The sequence below is a fragment of the Cephus cinctus genome, unplaced genomic scaffold (genome assembly GCF_000341935.2).
Source record: "Cephus cinctus unplaced genomic scaffold, Ccin1 Ccin1_scaffold0080, whole genome shotgun sequence".
NCBI classification, from domain to species: Eukaryota; Metazoa; Arthropoda; class Insecta; order Hymenoptera; family Cephidae; genus Cephus; species Cephus cinctus.
In genome coordinates, this window is record NW_014332821.1 from 929,344 (window position 1) to 945,749 (window position 16,406).

Genomic DNA, 16,406 nt, shown 5'->3' on the forward strand with positions numbered 1-16,406 from the left:
CTTTTGATTCTTGTTATGAACGCGCGTAGCCATATACGTATTTGGTATCGCAATTCACGATTGTATATGATATATGATCTTGTTTCACGCTCGCAGAACGATGAAGCGTTTACACGAGTAATAATAAACTAGCGATGTTCGATTAAATGTATCAACGCATGGCAGATAACCATTTTTTATATTTTGGAGGAAAAGAATTTTTTTTCATAGTTCATTTTATTTACATGCAACTCCAATCAAAGGCATAGGCATGTTAATTGGGATAGAAAATTAATTTTTTATGGTCGACCGCGATTCTTCGCGATTTCTAAACTTCATTTTTCCTCTAGCTACACCGGCGACATTCACTTTGCAGCGCTGTAGGATGGTATACGCGTAAATAGAAATACGGCATACTTTTTATTCTATTGAATTCGAGTAATAAGACGACACTGTCCCTTTATTAGCACACATCATTCTATATAGTGCCTCCTCCACTAAACTTCAGTTCACGTGATTGCACTCGACGTATGATTTACATATGGAAACAGTGCTTGCACAGACTTTATTTCCTTGTCGAACGTATATATGTATAGTATGAGGAACATCTTACAAATTTATCACGAACCATATGGATATTGATTATGATAGGATAGATCGTGAGCGAGTGTTATGAACAAAATATGATCCCCTTCTCATAAAGCTCATCCCCACTGCATCCTAGCAGATATAAAATTTCTTACGAAATATTACATCTCTTTTCGAGAATAAGAAGTGTCGCAGGCAAAATAAAAATTATCTAGTTTTACACGAATTCGACGCAATTTAAAGATTAGTTAACCAGAGAAAAGCGTATTGCTATATTTACGAGAGTTTTTGAAATAATATTTTTTTCTCTATGTAATTGAAGTCGCTATCGTTTAAATTCCACCCCGTGTTGAATTAAAAATTGTACGGTCTGTGAAGGGAACGATTTAACGAGAATTGAATGTGTATTTGATTATACGCGAATATCATTATATGTAAATAACTGCTCACGCGATGCCGATGGAAAATGATAAATTGCCACTTCTTGGCAAAAAGTATGCCACGATGGATGATGTTTGGTAAGCTTGATTTTTCCTTGAAATTGCAGTTGTTCTATTTGTCATCCATTATCAGTTTTCTCGGCTAGATTCCCTCCTCCCTATCGCGAGACTCTCATTACATAGCCCATTTTTGTTTTTAGAAATCTACTATAGGCGTTGGTATGATACTTATGCGACTGTAGATATACGAGAAACATGGAAATAGACCTTTTCGGAATTTGTCCAATCGTTATTATTTTGTGATATAAAAATCAAATGTTGGGGGTTTCATGTTTGTAGGGTTCTTACGGTAATTGGATAATTTTCGTTTTTTTTTTTTCCGGTAGGAACATTGACGACGATGATGATTTTGACGGAAACACACATCTGGTGCGTGTACCACGATCGACGGAAGTCAGCAATGCATCATCGAGCACGAATAAAATTAAGATAAACATCGAAGGGATGAGCTGTCAAAGCTGCGTGAAAAATATCGAGGGCACCATAGGTAGTCGACCGGACGTTGTCAGCATAAGGGTAGTTCTGGAAGAGAAGGCTGGTTACGTTGAGTACAAAGTGGCTGATACCACGGCTGACGCATTGGTAGAAGCCATTAATGACATGGGATTTGATGCTTCACTGTCAGTGTATGATGATGACGTTACCAATGACAGTGCTACAGCCCTCCAATCTGATACTAGTACCTGTAGCATACATATCGACGGTATGACCTGTATGTCATGCGTTAAGAGTATAACTGGTAAGATTTCTTTATATGGTTTAAATTGTCAGCATTATGAAGTATGTGAGATGAAACTTTGTGACGTAGGTACAATCTCGGAGAAACCTGGTATCAAAGACATTGACGTTAGTCTTGAGGGCAAGGAAGCAAAAGTCTGTTACAGTAGCGGAGACGTGACTGCGAATCAGATAGCAAATTATATTGAGGAAATGGGCTTTGATGCTTTTGTCAAGGAAGTCAATGGTCGATTGCAAAAAACTGTCTTGACGCCAGCCACAAATAATAATATTAAAAATGGAGACGTGGTTTTACAGATGAATGGCGGTGGTGACGTGAAAAACGAGGAACATTTGTCTAAATGTTTTTTACATATAAAGGTATGGATGCTTGATTATTAGTGTATATATATTTTTTAATATCAGTTTCGTGTCCCAGTTCTTCCTTTGTTCGAGTTTGTTATTCATCTTCAGGATTTTGCTGGTTTGTTTTGTGTTGTTAATCGTTATATTTTCTTAGGGGATGACGTGCGCCTCGTGTATTGCTGCTATTGAAAAACATTGCAAGAAGTTATATGGCGTAGACAGCATTCTTGTTGCTTTATTAGCTGCCAAGGCAGAAGTTAAGTACGATCCTGAAAAAATACGACCGGCCGATATTGTTTCTAGTATTTCAGACTTGGGTTTCCCCACGACTTTGGTTGACGAACCCAGTACTGGTGATGGCGAGATAGAATTAAAGGTATAATATTAAACAATGGGTAACAAGAGTTGATGCTGATTGAGTTATAGAAGGGAAAAAAGGACTGACGTATCATCTATCATTCTCTTGTAGATTTCAGGAATGACGTGTGCTTCGTGCGTTAATAAAATAGAATCGACAGTTAAGAAAGTACCTGGCGTTACGTCCGCAGTGGTTGCACTCACTACTCAACGTGGAAAGTTCAAATTTGACGCTGAAAAGACCGGCGTAAGAGATATAGTGGAGGCCATTAATAAATTGGGTTTCAGTGCAAGTCTATTTAGCAGCAAAGATAAAGAGAATAGAGGATACTTAGATCACAAGTAAGAATAATGAATTTTTTATTAATGAACTAGGTTTTTCTTTATTTTTACGTGTATCATACTTTATTTGTCGTTTTCAGAGAAGAGATACGAAAATGGCGATCAGCTTTTCTAATATCGTTAATTTTTGGAGTACCATGTATGATAGCCATGACTTACTTCATGTTGATCATGTCAATCGACAGCAAGAATAATCACGACATGTGCTGCATACTACCTGGTCTTTCGTGGGAAAATTTAATTTTATTCATTTTTTCTACCCCTGTACAGGTGAGTCATGAAATCACATGATCTAGAGCTCCGGAACTATTATTGTTATTACAAGTAATTGCTTATTGTATTTTAATTCGGTTTTTTTGTTTAACGCAGTTCTTTGGTGGCTGGCATTTTTACGTTCAAGCGTACAAGGCCATTAAACATGGTTCGACCAATATGGACGTTCTAATTTCTATGACTACAACGATATCTTATGTTTATTCTGTTGCCGTTCTCACGGCAGCTATGATAATGCAAGAGAATTCAAGTCCTCAGACTTTCTTCGATACACCTCCCATGTTGTTAGTGTTCATTAGTTTAGGAAGGTGGCTGGAACATGTAGCAAAGGTATTTATAATTATTTCCTATACGATTCAGAATCATTCTCCTCCTATGGTGATTCTATTCTATCTTTTAGGGAAAAACTTCAGAAGCTCTCTCAAAACTTTTGTCCTTGAAAGCAACGGAAGCTACTCTCGTGCACTTAGGAGCTAATAATGAAATACTGTCCGAACGTTTAATTAGCGCTGATTTAGTGCAACGTGGTGATACATTAAAAGTAGTGCAGGGGGCTAAAGTACCCGTGGATGGCAAAGTACTGTCCGGTCATTCGACGTGCGATGAAAGTTTAATAACCGGCGAGAGCATGCCAGTACCAAAGAAGAAAGGATCTGTTGTGATAGGTGGTTCGATAAATCAAAACGGTCCATTGCTCATTACGGCCACTCATACCGGCGAGCATACGACGCTAGCACAAATTGTCCGTTTAGTCGAAGAGGCACAAACGAGCAAGGCTCCCATTCAGCACTTGGCGGATAAAATAGCTGGATATTTTATACCATTTGTTATAGCTGTCTCTACGCTAACCTTAATTGTTTGGACAGTCGTGGGTTACGTGAATATAGACTACCTCCCACTCTCGCATAGTGATCAGATTAACAAGGGGAGATTAAATAGAGAGGAAATTATATTTCAGTATGCATTTAGATGCGCCTTGTCCGTATTAGCTATTGCTTGTCCTTGTGCATTGGGTCTGGCAACACCTACTGCTGTTATGGTTGGTACTGGGGTCGGTGCATTAAATGGAATTTTGATAAAGGGCGCAGAACCTTTAGAGAATGCGCACAAAGTCAAATGTATTGTCTTTGATAAGACTGGAACATTGACTTATGGTGTGCCTGTTGTTACAAAGATTGGATTGTTTGTCAATGACAAGGTTTGCTCGGTAGCGAAACTTTTGTCTATTGTAGGCACTGCTGAAGTCAATAGTGAGCATCCTATTGCATCAGGTAAGTTTTAAGATTTTTAATATTGTATCTGAGGGTGTATTATCATAGTATGCGTTTAAGAAATGAATTTATCTTGCAGCAATCGTTCGTTATGTTAAGGAAACTATTGGAACTGAAATAAATGGACAGTGTGCGCGTTTTCAAGCGGTTCCTGGCTGTGGTCTCAAATGTACAGTTTCTCATCTCACTGCGATGATGTCTTATGCTACTAAGTCAGAGAAAGTTACGAACTATGTGAATCAATCGAGAAAAATGTCTTCCGGCACATTTAACTTAAACAATGTTCCTATTGATATGGTGCCGTTACAAGTGTCATCCCAAGAGAAACAAAATTTAGATCTCGAAGCTTTACTCAGTCCTGATACGCATGGCGATCAAACGGACACTAATGATGTTCACGACGTTTGTATTGGGAACAGGGAATGGATGAAGAGAAATGCTGTCGCTGTTCCACAAGAAGTCGACATGCGAATGATAGATGAGGAAGATTTAGGGCATACCGCAGTTCTCGTTGCTATAAATGGCATTTTGGTTGCCATGATCAGTGTTGCTGATACAGTCAAGCCTGAAGCACATTTAGCAGTTTACACTCTTAAGAGAAGAGGACTAGAAGTCATTTTGTTGACGGGTGATAATAGGAAGACAGCAGCCTCCATTGCCAGACAAGTATGGTGATATTCCATATTGAAGTAAAATATTTCTTTCCCTCATTAATTACATTATCAATAATCTACTGTCAGGTGGGAATCAGTAGAGTATTCGCGGAAGTGCTACCATCTCATAAGGTAGCGAAAATTCAACGACTTCAAGAACAAGGATTCAGGGTAGCAATGGTTGGAGATGGCGTAAATGACAGTCCAGCTTTGGCCCAATCAGATCTTGGTATCGCGATCGCTTCCGGTACCGATGTTGCTGTGGAGGCCGCGGATGTTGTATTAATGAGGGTAAATATCACAACCTAGTTTTCCTTAAATTCTCACACGTCTTTACGTATCTTCAATATGAATTTGTTTTTTTAGAATGATTTGCTGGATGTCATAGGGTGTTTGGATCTTTCACAAAAGACAGTTCACAGAATAAGACTGAACTTTTTATTTGCTAGTGTGTATAACCTTCTGGGCATTCCAATAGCTGCAGGAGTGTTCAGTCCGTTCGGTTTCGTTTTGCAGCCTTGGATGGCGTCGGCAGCCATGGCACTAAGTTCTGTGTCGGTTGTTGCAAGCTCTCTGTTGTTAAAACTGTGAGTGTCTTGAATATGATTACATAAATCAAGAGGTCATGATACTGATGCATCTAAGTTCAATATTTGTTTAGATATCGCAAGCCTACAAGGGTTACTTTGGAAACTCCAGAATATATTACAGCAATGCGTGCTCATTCAGCAGCCAGGATGATAGACGCTGATGCAATATCGTTACATCGTGGATTGGACGATGGTATGCCATCAATGTTACACAGATCAACATCAACCATATCCAGGTATGCCCAGATTAGCTACCTTCTTCCCGAATCCTCACAGAATTTAAACCATCCCACTGTATAAATGAAAATACCATGACAAAACTTTCAAAGTGCCAGTAACTATGCTGACGATACAAAGAACACTTATGGATCTAATATTTTTGTATGAAAATGATGCCCTCGTTATATGACAATTCTGATTTTAGAAGTCACTTTATGTACCTGCGTACTTATATGTTCAAGTGATGCGACTTTGAATGCTCAAAAGTGTCATTAAGCTATCCGTCAATCAGAACTAGGTTAAAATTATATTGCGTTGGTTTTTCAATATGCTCCTGATGCTACATTGCTGCCACTGTGTCGGAACATGCTTTTGGCAATCGTGTCAACACGATTGTCGTGTTGGATAATATTGTTATTCATGCATTATGGTGAGAGTCAGTACTATTATTAATTATAGGAGTTGTGTACTAAACGGTAGGTTCTTGAGTTCGAATGACATTTATCCCATAGTTGTAATAATGAAGATGATATTTTTGTAATCTATTGTTAAACGCAGATATGCCAAAGGTTATTGTCACTATATAAGTCATAGCTGGTTGCTTCTTATGTTGATTCAGCTGATGCTTATGTTTCTCTACCAATTGAGTTTTCTACTTAATACGATAATAGTCGATTTTGATAAATCGCCGATTCAAAAAGGGTACAACTGAAAATGAATTATACTCAAAAGAAATACTGTTCTTTCCCTTTGAGATGTTGAATATTCCGTAATTATTTGTTGCTGTGTATAAATCTATATTATATTTTGCGATTCATTTGCGTTAACTATTGTATAACACTTAAGTAGAAAATATTTCGTTTGCTTACAATGTTACACTGTATAAAAATCGTTCATGTAAATATGTCATTATACATATATTCCTACAGACAAGATAAGCCATGTTGCTACGCAGAATAACTCCACATTTCTGAATAAATTGTAAGTTTATTCACGCAAATTTGTTCCACTGTAAATACTTAATGGTTTCAAGTTTTTTGTCCAACGAACAAAAAGTGAAAAGATAGTCTTGTACTAAAACAAGTGCTGTGTTATGCTGTTTTACAAATTCGAATACGTTTATACTTTATTGTAATAAAATAACTAGGAAGTACATGCTTTGTTTTGCGTTAATTTTGTATTAATTGTACGATTTATTATTCTGTGAAGTAATGGTTTGCTGATGAAGAATTTGTGAGAGATAAGACCAAGTACAGAACTTCTGCAGCTGGTAAATTTTTAACTAATGGAATGTTTTACGCGCATTACTAATCATGTTGTCACATTATGCTCCTAAAGCAAAAAAGATGGTAGCACATATTTCTCATCCTACCTTTAACTCATAGTAAGACCTTTTTGTTATTAAGCTTCCCACGCAATCGCTGATACTGCTTAACACGCCTTAATGCAATGTTATAAATAACAAAAGGTGTCTTCAACTAACAATTTTCTCTATTATATTTTACACCAATTACAGTGCTGTAAATACTGCTTGTCTTTTTGTTTATGAGTTTTTTATTTTGTTATTACATGTTATATAAATATAAATATGCATACGTTATAATCGTATCTGGACAGTTAATTGCTCACAGTGAAAATTGCCGAGTAAATGATTTAAGCATTTTTATGAAAGCTTCGAAATTCACTGTGAGATACTATAGAGATTAATTGTTCTCTTTATGTATATAAATTGTATATTGACGGTCAATGTTTACAGGCTATTTAGCAGATCAAGAGCTGAAGTTGAGGGACGCCTACTGGGTGATGACGTCGATGAAATGGATTTGAGTGTTGATTTTTCTGGTTACCGAAACAACGCCAAAAACAATACAGCAATGACTCCACTGTAAGTGTGTTATTATTTTAGTGATTTTATGTATCCGACGTAATGATTTTATAATTTACAACCATTATCAGAGATACATAATCATATTGTGAATAATTCAGTAATATCGCCAATAATATAAATTCGTATACATTTGTCATCAGTGCACAAGAAATTCAGCACAGTGACAGTGAAAAGCTTACGTAAGAAACGTGAATTTTATTGAACAGTATGTAACAAAAAAGCGTGTGGAATGTTGCGTGGACCAAAGCTATTAGATTTAGAGTTAAAAACACAATTTTAAATTGGACGGGTTTAACTTTCATCGAAGATATAATCGTATGCACCCGATATATTAACTTTTACAAATACATTGTAATATAGTTACCATCACTGAAAACGCATAATGCATTAACTAAAGTATTTTATTATAATACAGACCTGATAATTACTATTTGCATATGTATTATAGTATAACTCATTCTGCTTAAGTGAGTCTTATGAAATAATGGCAATTATTGTATATAGATATTTTTAGCGATCTCTACTGCCCATTATCTAATTACGATACTTTGTTCTAAGTGGCCAACATTTGTAAAAAAATTTAATACACAATTTTCTTTTGTATTGTATAATTCCGTGAGCCTCCACGAGGGAGCCGTCCTATAGGATATTTGAATTATTCTAACAGCGGAATTTGTTTATTCTTATCGAAGATACTTGCAACTCCGCCTTTCAGGATAAAGAAAGTAGGAAATTTTGAATACGGAAATCATGAAAACCATGTAATGTACTTACTTCTTGCTTAGTAAATATATTTTATATTAATCTGTTACATCTATTTTCATATGCATCTGTATTTTCATTAATCTAATTGCTGCAGTAAAAAGAACTTTTATTGACTGAACAGTTTAAAAAAAATTATTGATTATAATAGTAATACAATGACCAGAAAGTATAAAATAATAAAATTTTAAGAAATAATATTAATCAAGTGTTATGCAGGATGCAGTCCGTTCCAAATTGTCGGGTGATCCTGAAAATAATATATCTTTATTAAATTAAATAAATAATACTCTAATGTTATTGTGTCACCTTGATTCATATTCATTTAAGAGTATTATTCACGGAATTAGAAGAATCAGGTAATAGATTTACATTTCCGAGTTAAATACCTTTATATTTACTTTCGGATTGATTCGACGTATACAGTGATTCTTGATGGTTCGGATACTGCTTTGTGAAATCAACCAAGATTTGCCGAAGTTGCTGTATATTAGATGATTTAGTGCTCTGCAATATCGCAGGTTTCTCCGAGTCAATGATCATACAGTCTGGAGACTTAGAAGATTGTGTTTGCAGGTAAAAGTCAATGCTTGCAGAATCCATTGTGTTTGAATCTTGATTTCCAATACTTTTTTCGCACTCACTTAATTCTTTATCTTGTTTCAATTGTGACAAAATTGGAAGATATGACTCTGGATCATTCATAATGTTTGTATTTAAATTGGCATTTTGTTCCATATGACTATTACCAATACAATTATTGCCCTGAATGTTATTCATATCTCCTACTTTATTTATATCAATATCCCGTCTAAAATTAACTGATGATTCACCAGTTACGTGCGATCTTGGTAGAATCGTATGTATACTTGGTAAGAGACCAATTGAACCTGATGAATCCGTTTGCATGACAAAAGAATTCATGCCGCTTCCTTGAGTATGAATGTTACCAATACTATTGGTAAGTGAAGTTCCAGTATAATCGTTCGGCGAATTGAGATAAACATTTGCATTGTGTACATTGTGCATACTATTCTCAAGAAAATTTGGATAGTTATTTACTGGTATGTTCGTTCCATTAGTTTGTTGTCCAAGATAAGCATAACAGATATTATTGTTGTATGTCTGTGGATCAAGTTGCGTTTGAAAATTATTCCGTACTGGTAGCACTGTAACTCCAGAATTGACTAAGTTGTTACTTCTATTCATTACGAAATTCTCACTGCTTTTTGGTGGAGAGAAATGACTTGTATTGTATAATACATTATTGTTACTGTTTGTTGTTGCTACAAAGTTGTTGAATATTGAATGTCTATTGAATACATTGGGATTTATATACTGAAATGTATTCATACTTGATTCGTCGTTATTATTTAAAGTTGCATTTAAAACGTTTGGCAACATGTTTGAATGATTTGATTGGATTGTTGAATTATTGAAGATTGGAATTTCTTTGTTAAAACTTCTATTATTTATAGCAGACTGATTATTTATAGCTGAATGTAAGGCATGACTGGAATATGTTGGACTCTCAGTCCATGTATTTGAAGGAGTGCATTTTTTTGGGGAACTTAATCCTATAATCTTGTGAAATGGTCGATTATTATTAGATTGAGCCATCAGTTGTGTGTCATTGCAATGCATGTACCCATAGTCGCTGCTATTTCCGGCAATTGGTGTTTGTGTATTATTTACTGTACTGACAAGAGGATTCCATTGACTTGTGTTTGAGATAGAGCTTATTGTATTCAACTGATTAACGTCGGTATTAGTGCTTGCGTCACATGTTTCCAATCCACATGTAGTTAAATCTATAAAGACTGGGCTATTACAAGTCTTCCATTTTTGATGTTGGATATTTTCCCTGTTCTCAGAGGAAGATTCTTTAGGGTTGTTTGTACTTTTTTTCAAGTTGTCCATACATTTTTTATCCGTATGATTTGAACTTACTGTAGTTTGAGAAGAATCAGCACAACAGTGTTTAGGTGCGCAGCAGTGGATTTTCACTGGATTATTATTATGTCCGTTCTCTAGAAGCAAGATAAATGGTGGCAAATTTGGATTAGCGCGAAAATGTCCATGAAATAAAAATTTTTTATATAGGGTTTTAAGTTCATCATTGGTTAATGCATCTCCATTTAGTATTGTTTGATCTTTGCCTGAAGCTTTCGCAGGTTTCTTTCGCATAGTTTGTTTGTGTTTCTTTGGTTTTATTTTTGATGCATTTGTGCTTGGGTTTTCTGTAATCGTATCAACTCGTTTTTTTGCTTTTTCTAAAGATCGTAAAGAATATGTATTAAGAGTATGAACGCTCTTATCATTTTGCCTCTTACTTGTTGTCTTTGAGGATTTTCTCTTTTGACCTATTAAATTCATGTTTTTACTATCTTGGATCTTAGGCTGTCTATCTTTATGTTCCATTGTTGTTTGAACATCTGTTTCTGATTTACTGGCAATACATGTTGTTAATTTAACATTTGATGACTCATTAACACTTGCATTAACTTCAGTCGTAATTGAATTTTCACAGGTATTGCTTATGAATTTAGGATAACATTTTATTGATGGCGACATTTTATCCTCATGTGGCTTAACCATATTACGTGTATCATTATTGCTTGTATCATTAAGTTCATTTGGATTTCTTGATTTCTTTGTTTCACTTATATGATATTTTGCACTTAAATGTTGTGAATCGTTAATCAGTGATTGGTTAACAAACTTTTTTTGAGATCCACAACGTACTTTACTGTTACTTGAAGAATAGATACCATTTTCTCTATTTTCATGCACTTGCATGTTTGTAGTAATTTCTTGTGGAATATGACGATTTTGAATTAATATCCTTATATTTTGTGTATCTATCACTTTTGAATTTTCTTCCTCCATTAACTGATGGATTTCAATACCCTAATAAAAATAATTCGTATTCAGTTTTATTATCGTTGGTTGGCAGTAGAAGATTAAAAAAATATCTTGGGTGGTCAATCCTTACTTTTTATTATAGAAATATTACCAAATATGATTCTTCAAAAAGGAATGTAGATATACATATGTACATAAAAAAAAACTTACGCTTCATGAGTAATTTTCTGAAACCTTCAAGTGAATTTCGCTTATAACCATTTTACCAGTCTCTGTCGAATGTTTACTGTAATCTTGATCGTGCAAGGGCAGTTTTCAGTGTTTACTACATTCAAACGGTAAGATGTGACCAATGAAATCCGTGTATTTATCGTAAGGTTTTCCAAGCATATTTTTAAAATGTGTTACTTAACCGGAGAAAAATGAAAAGATATATTAACCAACGATATACCTGCAAGCATTTAAAAATCAAATTGAAATATTTAATGAATGCTAAAAATATGATCGTGCTGTATCTTTATTTTCAGGTTTAAAAAATGTAGATATCAAATTAGTGCGCCATTTGAAAACGAAATTGTAAAATGCGCGTTAAAAAAAGTAACTTTATTAAAAAATATATTATTGAAATTGCAACACACGTATATTTTAATTACAAAATTAAGGAAGTACAAGTGCTTACAAGCAAGGCATGCTTTTTGAATGTATAATAAATACCTCATAAATATGCATTAATAAATTATATAAATTGATCGCAGTAGTTTTGTTAGACAGTCTTTGTAAAATCAGTGATAGCAGTTCAAGCATAAGCTATGTTCGCCACCATCATACCTGTAATCAAAAAGTAATCAAATATGTTAAAGCCCAATGAAAGGTACTACAATTACTTACATAATGAGAGAACAATTTTTGCAGAATGTTTCAAAGCACTTTGAACAGTTAGCCAAACACGATGAACATAAAATTTTATCACAGTAACAACATTTTGTTGATTCATTTTGATCAATCATGCGACAACATCCGCATAGCCCTAAAGGAATATCCTGCAATATGCAAAATAAAATATCATTTTTAAATTCATTTTGTTAGAACTTTAGAATAGTTTACCTTTATATCTTTCCCTGTAGTCTCGAGTTGCAATTTATTATTTAAAATCATTTGTTTCAAATTTTGTTGGGATTTAGATTTATTAGTGCATAATACTTTAGGAGCAAATATCTCAGCAGGCTTTGTATCGATAGAATCATCATTTTCATTTTGGGCTAACTCTTTAGCTCCTAGCTTTAGTAGATTTAGAGTTTTATCTGCAAAGGAAATATTTTACAATGAAACATTTAGATAAATATGAATTCAAAGGAGAAGAACATAACCTCCTTACCGTAAACTTTCTTCATTCGTGCCTCTTTAAAAACACCATTATCAACTTGTTTTTGTCCCACGTGCACTTTCAATTGTGGTGACAAATTATCATCAAATGGACAAGCCCGTTTTGGCATTTTTTATCAATGTCGTACAATTTCTCGCCACACAAGAGAAAACCTTCGTTATGCATTCGAAAATATCCCTACTGCCATATTAAAACCAAGATGAAACATGGTTCTTGGCACAGAAATCGAATTGACTATCATATGCGACTCTTGATTATATTCTTTTAATAATAAATAGCATTCCCCATTAAACAATTATAGAATTCTTATCGCAGAAAAAATGATTATTAACCCAAACGCCTTCTAATGAAATAGAGTCAAATTAATTCCAAGAAATAAATAAGACTGTGTTAGTAATGTTTGTTTATTATTAATGTTGTATTATTATTTTAATACATATTTGATATTGGCCATCAACAAATATGTTACAATTTTTCACTTCCTCTTACGCGTTCATTTGTTTTTTGCATGAAAACTGCCGATATATTATATAATAATATATAATGATTAATAATCATTATACCTGATAATTATCAGTATTAATTTTAATACGGTAACTGTACATACATTGCAGCTATAGAGCTTATTCCATTAGGTAAATGACAAATAAATATGTAACAACTCAATCTTATGATTATACCTAACGCCTCGGCCACACCAAATCGATAACTACTAGCGATATTCCTATATATAAAAATTACCATTACAAAGCGTGTCTGACCGATTAAATCCCATCTAAAATGTCTCTAAAAACATTGGAGCATCCAAGAACATTTGCCGATTTGGCAGGACCGCGAGAGCTGAATCACATTATACATACACCATTACTGTAGTTTAAAGATGACTTCTTATACGTTACGTTACACGAAGAAAATTTAAGTTTGAAAATAAACTTTTTTTCTAAGTAATTCGAATGGGCGGGAGTGTGGCAGGGGTTTCAAGGGTGGGCAGGGACGGCGACCAATTCAATTATAGTCCGTCTCACTAATCATGTACATACAATATATAGGTAGCGTAGTGTTTTTGACATCTGCGTAAAAAAAAAAGTCACCTGAGGTGCGACCTTGACCTTTTTTCGAGGAACTGTATAGAGCATACGAAATTTCCCGAGGATGCTTTTATCGAGGTTAATCATGCGAGAACTTTGAAACCGACGGATAAAGCGATTGCAGCTAAATACTGCACATTTAATACTAGATCCATTTTTTCTCGTCCATCATTTTGTTCGAGAAGATCGAAGTACTAAAAGAGTCTGTAATTATCTAGGACATGCCCTATCCTACGTTATACGAAATTTTCCTTTTTTTCTCCTTGCTTTTTAATCAAACGTCGCGATGCACACTTGAATGTCTCGTCGGATGCGTTTAAATTTGTCATACGACATTCAGCGCTACATAGACACACCCACACTCCCCGATGAACAGCAATCGCTTTTGTAAGGATGATAAGAATCAAATTTTCAATACTTTCTTCGCACGGGCAGGCTGCCCAAAATGTTCCTCATGAAAAGTCACTATCTCGAGGATGTACGTCACACTCACAGCCGTTATTGTCAGTTGTCATGGACGCCACCGAATCTATTTATTAATTATAGCATGCAATTAAGCGGAGAACGCGGGTGCGGTGTATTTGAATATACGAGTGTCGAAGAGGTTTGCCCGTGCAAAGAAGACGCAAGAATTGCGAAAGCATTAAATGCAATATTCGTTGCTAAACACGCCATATTTATCTTCACATTTGTCTAATATATACGGGGACACTAAAAATCTCACTCAAAATTCCGCACGCGGATTTCTTTCAATTCAGTCGTCCTTTATGAGTAAATTATTTAACTAATTGTATGTACATATACAATGGCAATATAATACCATATCGGCGTATATCGAGCGCGGAGTAATAAGTTCGGAAATTTGCCGCTAGAGAGCCGTGAAATGCCCTTGTGCTATTTGGGCTGCTTTTACAAAGTCATATTCAGGAATTTCGCTTTTTTTTTTTTACTGTTTTGTCTTAATGATCAGCAGATACAAAGATTGGGTGGAAATTAAACAAAAAAGTAATAAAAAAGCAGCGCGTTGATAATTAACAGTTTGTCCTTAAATTTGAAATGTATACAGTGCCTGCGGTAAAACCCAAATAACACTTGAACGGTGCAGCGCGTTAAAATAAAAGGTTATAGTCGGATATCTAGTCTCTTTAGCTATTATGATTAAAGTAATGGATAGAATAATTATTGAAGAATATACGCTCACTTAAAACTTGACTAACTATAGCTTTGATACGTCTTGTGGCGACTCTACGGTCTAAGAAAAAACTCACGGCACTTTCTCGTCGTACCTTTTGTTTTATCTTGTTCCCAGAGGCCAGCGTGCACGCTCTCGCCTAGAGATTAATAATTTTAATGATAATTATATAAATATATCAGAAGCACAATAATAAATTATTTAAACATCAAGCGATGAGATATCTTACAATAGTAACATAGCTTCTGTGACACGACGGTGTACCAGACCTCGTGGATTAAGGTACGTTATGGAAAACATGGTGCCAGTAACAAAACGTTAACAAGAACATGCAATAAATAAATAGTTTGCAAATTGCTTATATAAATTGTATAAAAATTGCCTATATGCTAGCTTAATGCCTTAAGAAACTATATATATTATATGTATATATGTATATATTTGGAAATCGTTCGATATCAATTATGAAATACTAGTGTACATCGTTCACGTTTAAAGATCGATCAAATTTCAAATGGAAAGAATTTCTTTCTTTTTCTTTATCCTCCTTGGGCGAAAATGAAAAACACAGTTCGTCTAGCAGCCAGGAAACACATTGCTGGAAATGTGAAGTTACTTTTTTGTTCTCCTGATTACGTTTCTTTTGTCGAGGTTCTAATTTCTCTCAGAATAATAGTCTTTCGTACAGCTTAAGTTGACCGATCACAATGAACGTTGCACATTTCAAGGCTATCGTGTCACGTCGAATTAACGGAAAAAGTAAAAATTATTAAATAAAAGTACGTGCGATCCGTTAACCATTAACCAATAGCGAAGAAATAATGTTGCCAGATCAAGACGATGAAGCAAATCTACTACTTTTTGAAGACGCCACTATACAATACTAAATTCACCAGAATGTAAGTTAACTAGGTATTATTTTGTTTCGACCTTGGATCTGCTTTATCATAAAACCCTAATTTAATATGGCCGGTAATTTTTCTTCTTCTTTCATCATCCCTTCTTCCCTCACTTCACCCACATTATTAATTAATTATCATTTAATTAGTTTACGTCTATCCGCAATTAGTAAGTAGATAACCGCAAGCTTACGTCTTGATTTACGTTAATGCCATAATACCTAAATTCGATTGAATTCGTCTGGACTATCTAATCAATTTTCTTTATTATTATTAATATTATTGTTATTTACCGAACAACGCGTTTGCGCTGGCTATTAGTAATCTCGTAATTTTCGTACGTATTGCAAAGCCCGATTCGTCAACTCAATACTAAATTACGCCTTCGATTTTCTTCTCACCTGTGTGAAAGTGTGACGCAATGGAAGGCGCGTGCGCTCAAAAAGCACAATTATCGCGACCCCCCCCCCCCC

General features: G+C 34.8%; 3 protein-coding genes across 11 annotated transcripts in view; 1 reads left to right on the forward strand and 2 right to left on the reverse strand.

Annotated features, from left to right (window-relative positions):
- Positions 1–16,406, forward strand: part of LOC107270530 (copper-transporting ATPase 1) — a 28,546-nt gene that overhangs the window by 6,388 nt on the left and 5,752 nt on the right. For 5 of the 7 annotated variants that reach the window (XM_025088076.1, XM_025088078.1, XM_025088090.1 and 2 more), the window contains 12 exons: positions 1,394–1,806; positions 1,876–2,165; positions 2,305–2,526; positions 2,620–2,849; positions 2,930–3,119; positions 3,219–3,452; positions 3,523–4,393; positions 4,473–5,059; positions 5,134–5,337; positions 5,413–5,633; positions 5,708–5,872; positions 7,612–7,740. In XM_025088076.1, coding sequence (XP_024943844.1) covers positions 1,394–1,806; positions 1,876–2,165; positions 2,305–2,526; positions 2,620–2,849; positions 2,930–3,119; positions 3,219–3,452; positions 3,523–4,393; positions 4,473–5,059; positions 5,134–5,337; positions 5,413–5,633; positions 5,708–5,872; positions 7,612–7,740 — 3,756 coding nt within the window. Of the gene's footprint in view, positions 1–36; positions 1,086–1,393; positions 1,807–1,875; positions 2,166–2,304; positions 2,527–2,619; positions 2,850–2,929; positions 3,120–3,218; positions 3,453–3,522; positions 4,394–4,472; positions 5,060–5,133; positions 5,338–5,412; positions 5,634–5,707; positions 5,873–7,611; positions 7,741–7,883; positions 8,555–16,406 lie in introns of those variants that run through there. The other 2 variants (XM_015745619.2, XM_025088082.1) reach the window with 2 other exon arrangements.
- Positions 8,561–11,720, reverse strand: LOC107270535 (putative uncharacterized protein DDB_G0282133). 2 transcript variants are annotated; one of them, XM_015745631.2, is made up of 3 exons: positions 11,581–11,720; positions 8,895–11,415; positions 8,561–8,755 (listed from the first exon to the last, which is right to left on the reverse strand). In XM_015745631.2, exons 2-3 carry the CDS (start codon positions 11,392–11,394, stop codon positions 8,706–8,708), a joined length of 2,550 nt encoding a protein of 849 aa, XP_015601117.1. In that variant the 5' UTR covers positions 11,395–11,415; positions 11,581–11,720; the 3' UTR covers positions 8,561–8,705. The 2 variants fall into 2 exon arrangements, with proteins under 2 accessions (XP_015601117.1, XP_015601123.1); XM_015745637.2 differs by having other exon boundaries at positions 8,598–8,755; positions 8,907–11,415.
- LOC107270633 (apoptosis regulatory protein Siva) lies at positions 11,687–12,979 on the reverse strand. 2 transcript variants are annotated; one of them, XR_001538384.2, is made up of 5 exons: positions 12,746–12,951; positions 12,475–12,671; positions 12,259–12,410; positions 12,085–12,198; positions 11,687–11,821 (listed from the first exon to the last, which is right to left on the reverse strand). XR_001538384.2 is itself a non-coding variant. In XM_015745815.2 (4 exons), exons 1-4 carry the CDS (start codon positions 12,861–12,863, stop codon positions 12,153–12,155), a joined length of 513 nt encoding a protein of 170 aa, XP_015601301.1. In that variant the 5' UTR covers positions 12,864–12,979; the 3' UTR covers positions 11,987–12,152. The 2 variants fall into 2 exon arrangements, 1 of the variants encoding a protein (XP_015601301.1); XM_015745815.2 differs by lacking the exon at positions 11,687–11,821 and having other exon boundaries at positions 11,987–12,198; positions 12,746–12,979.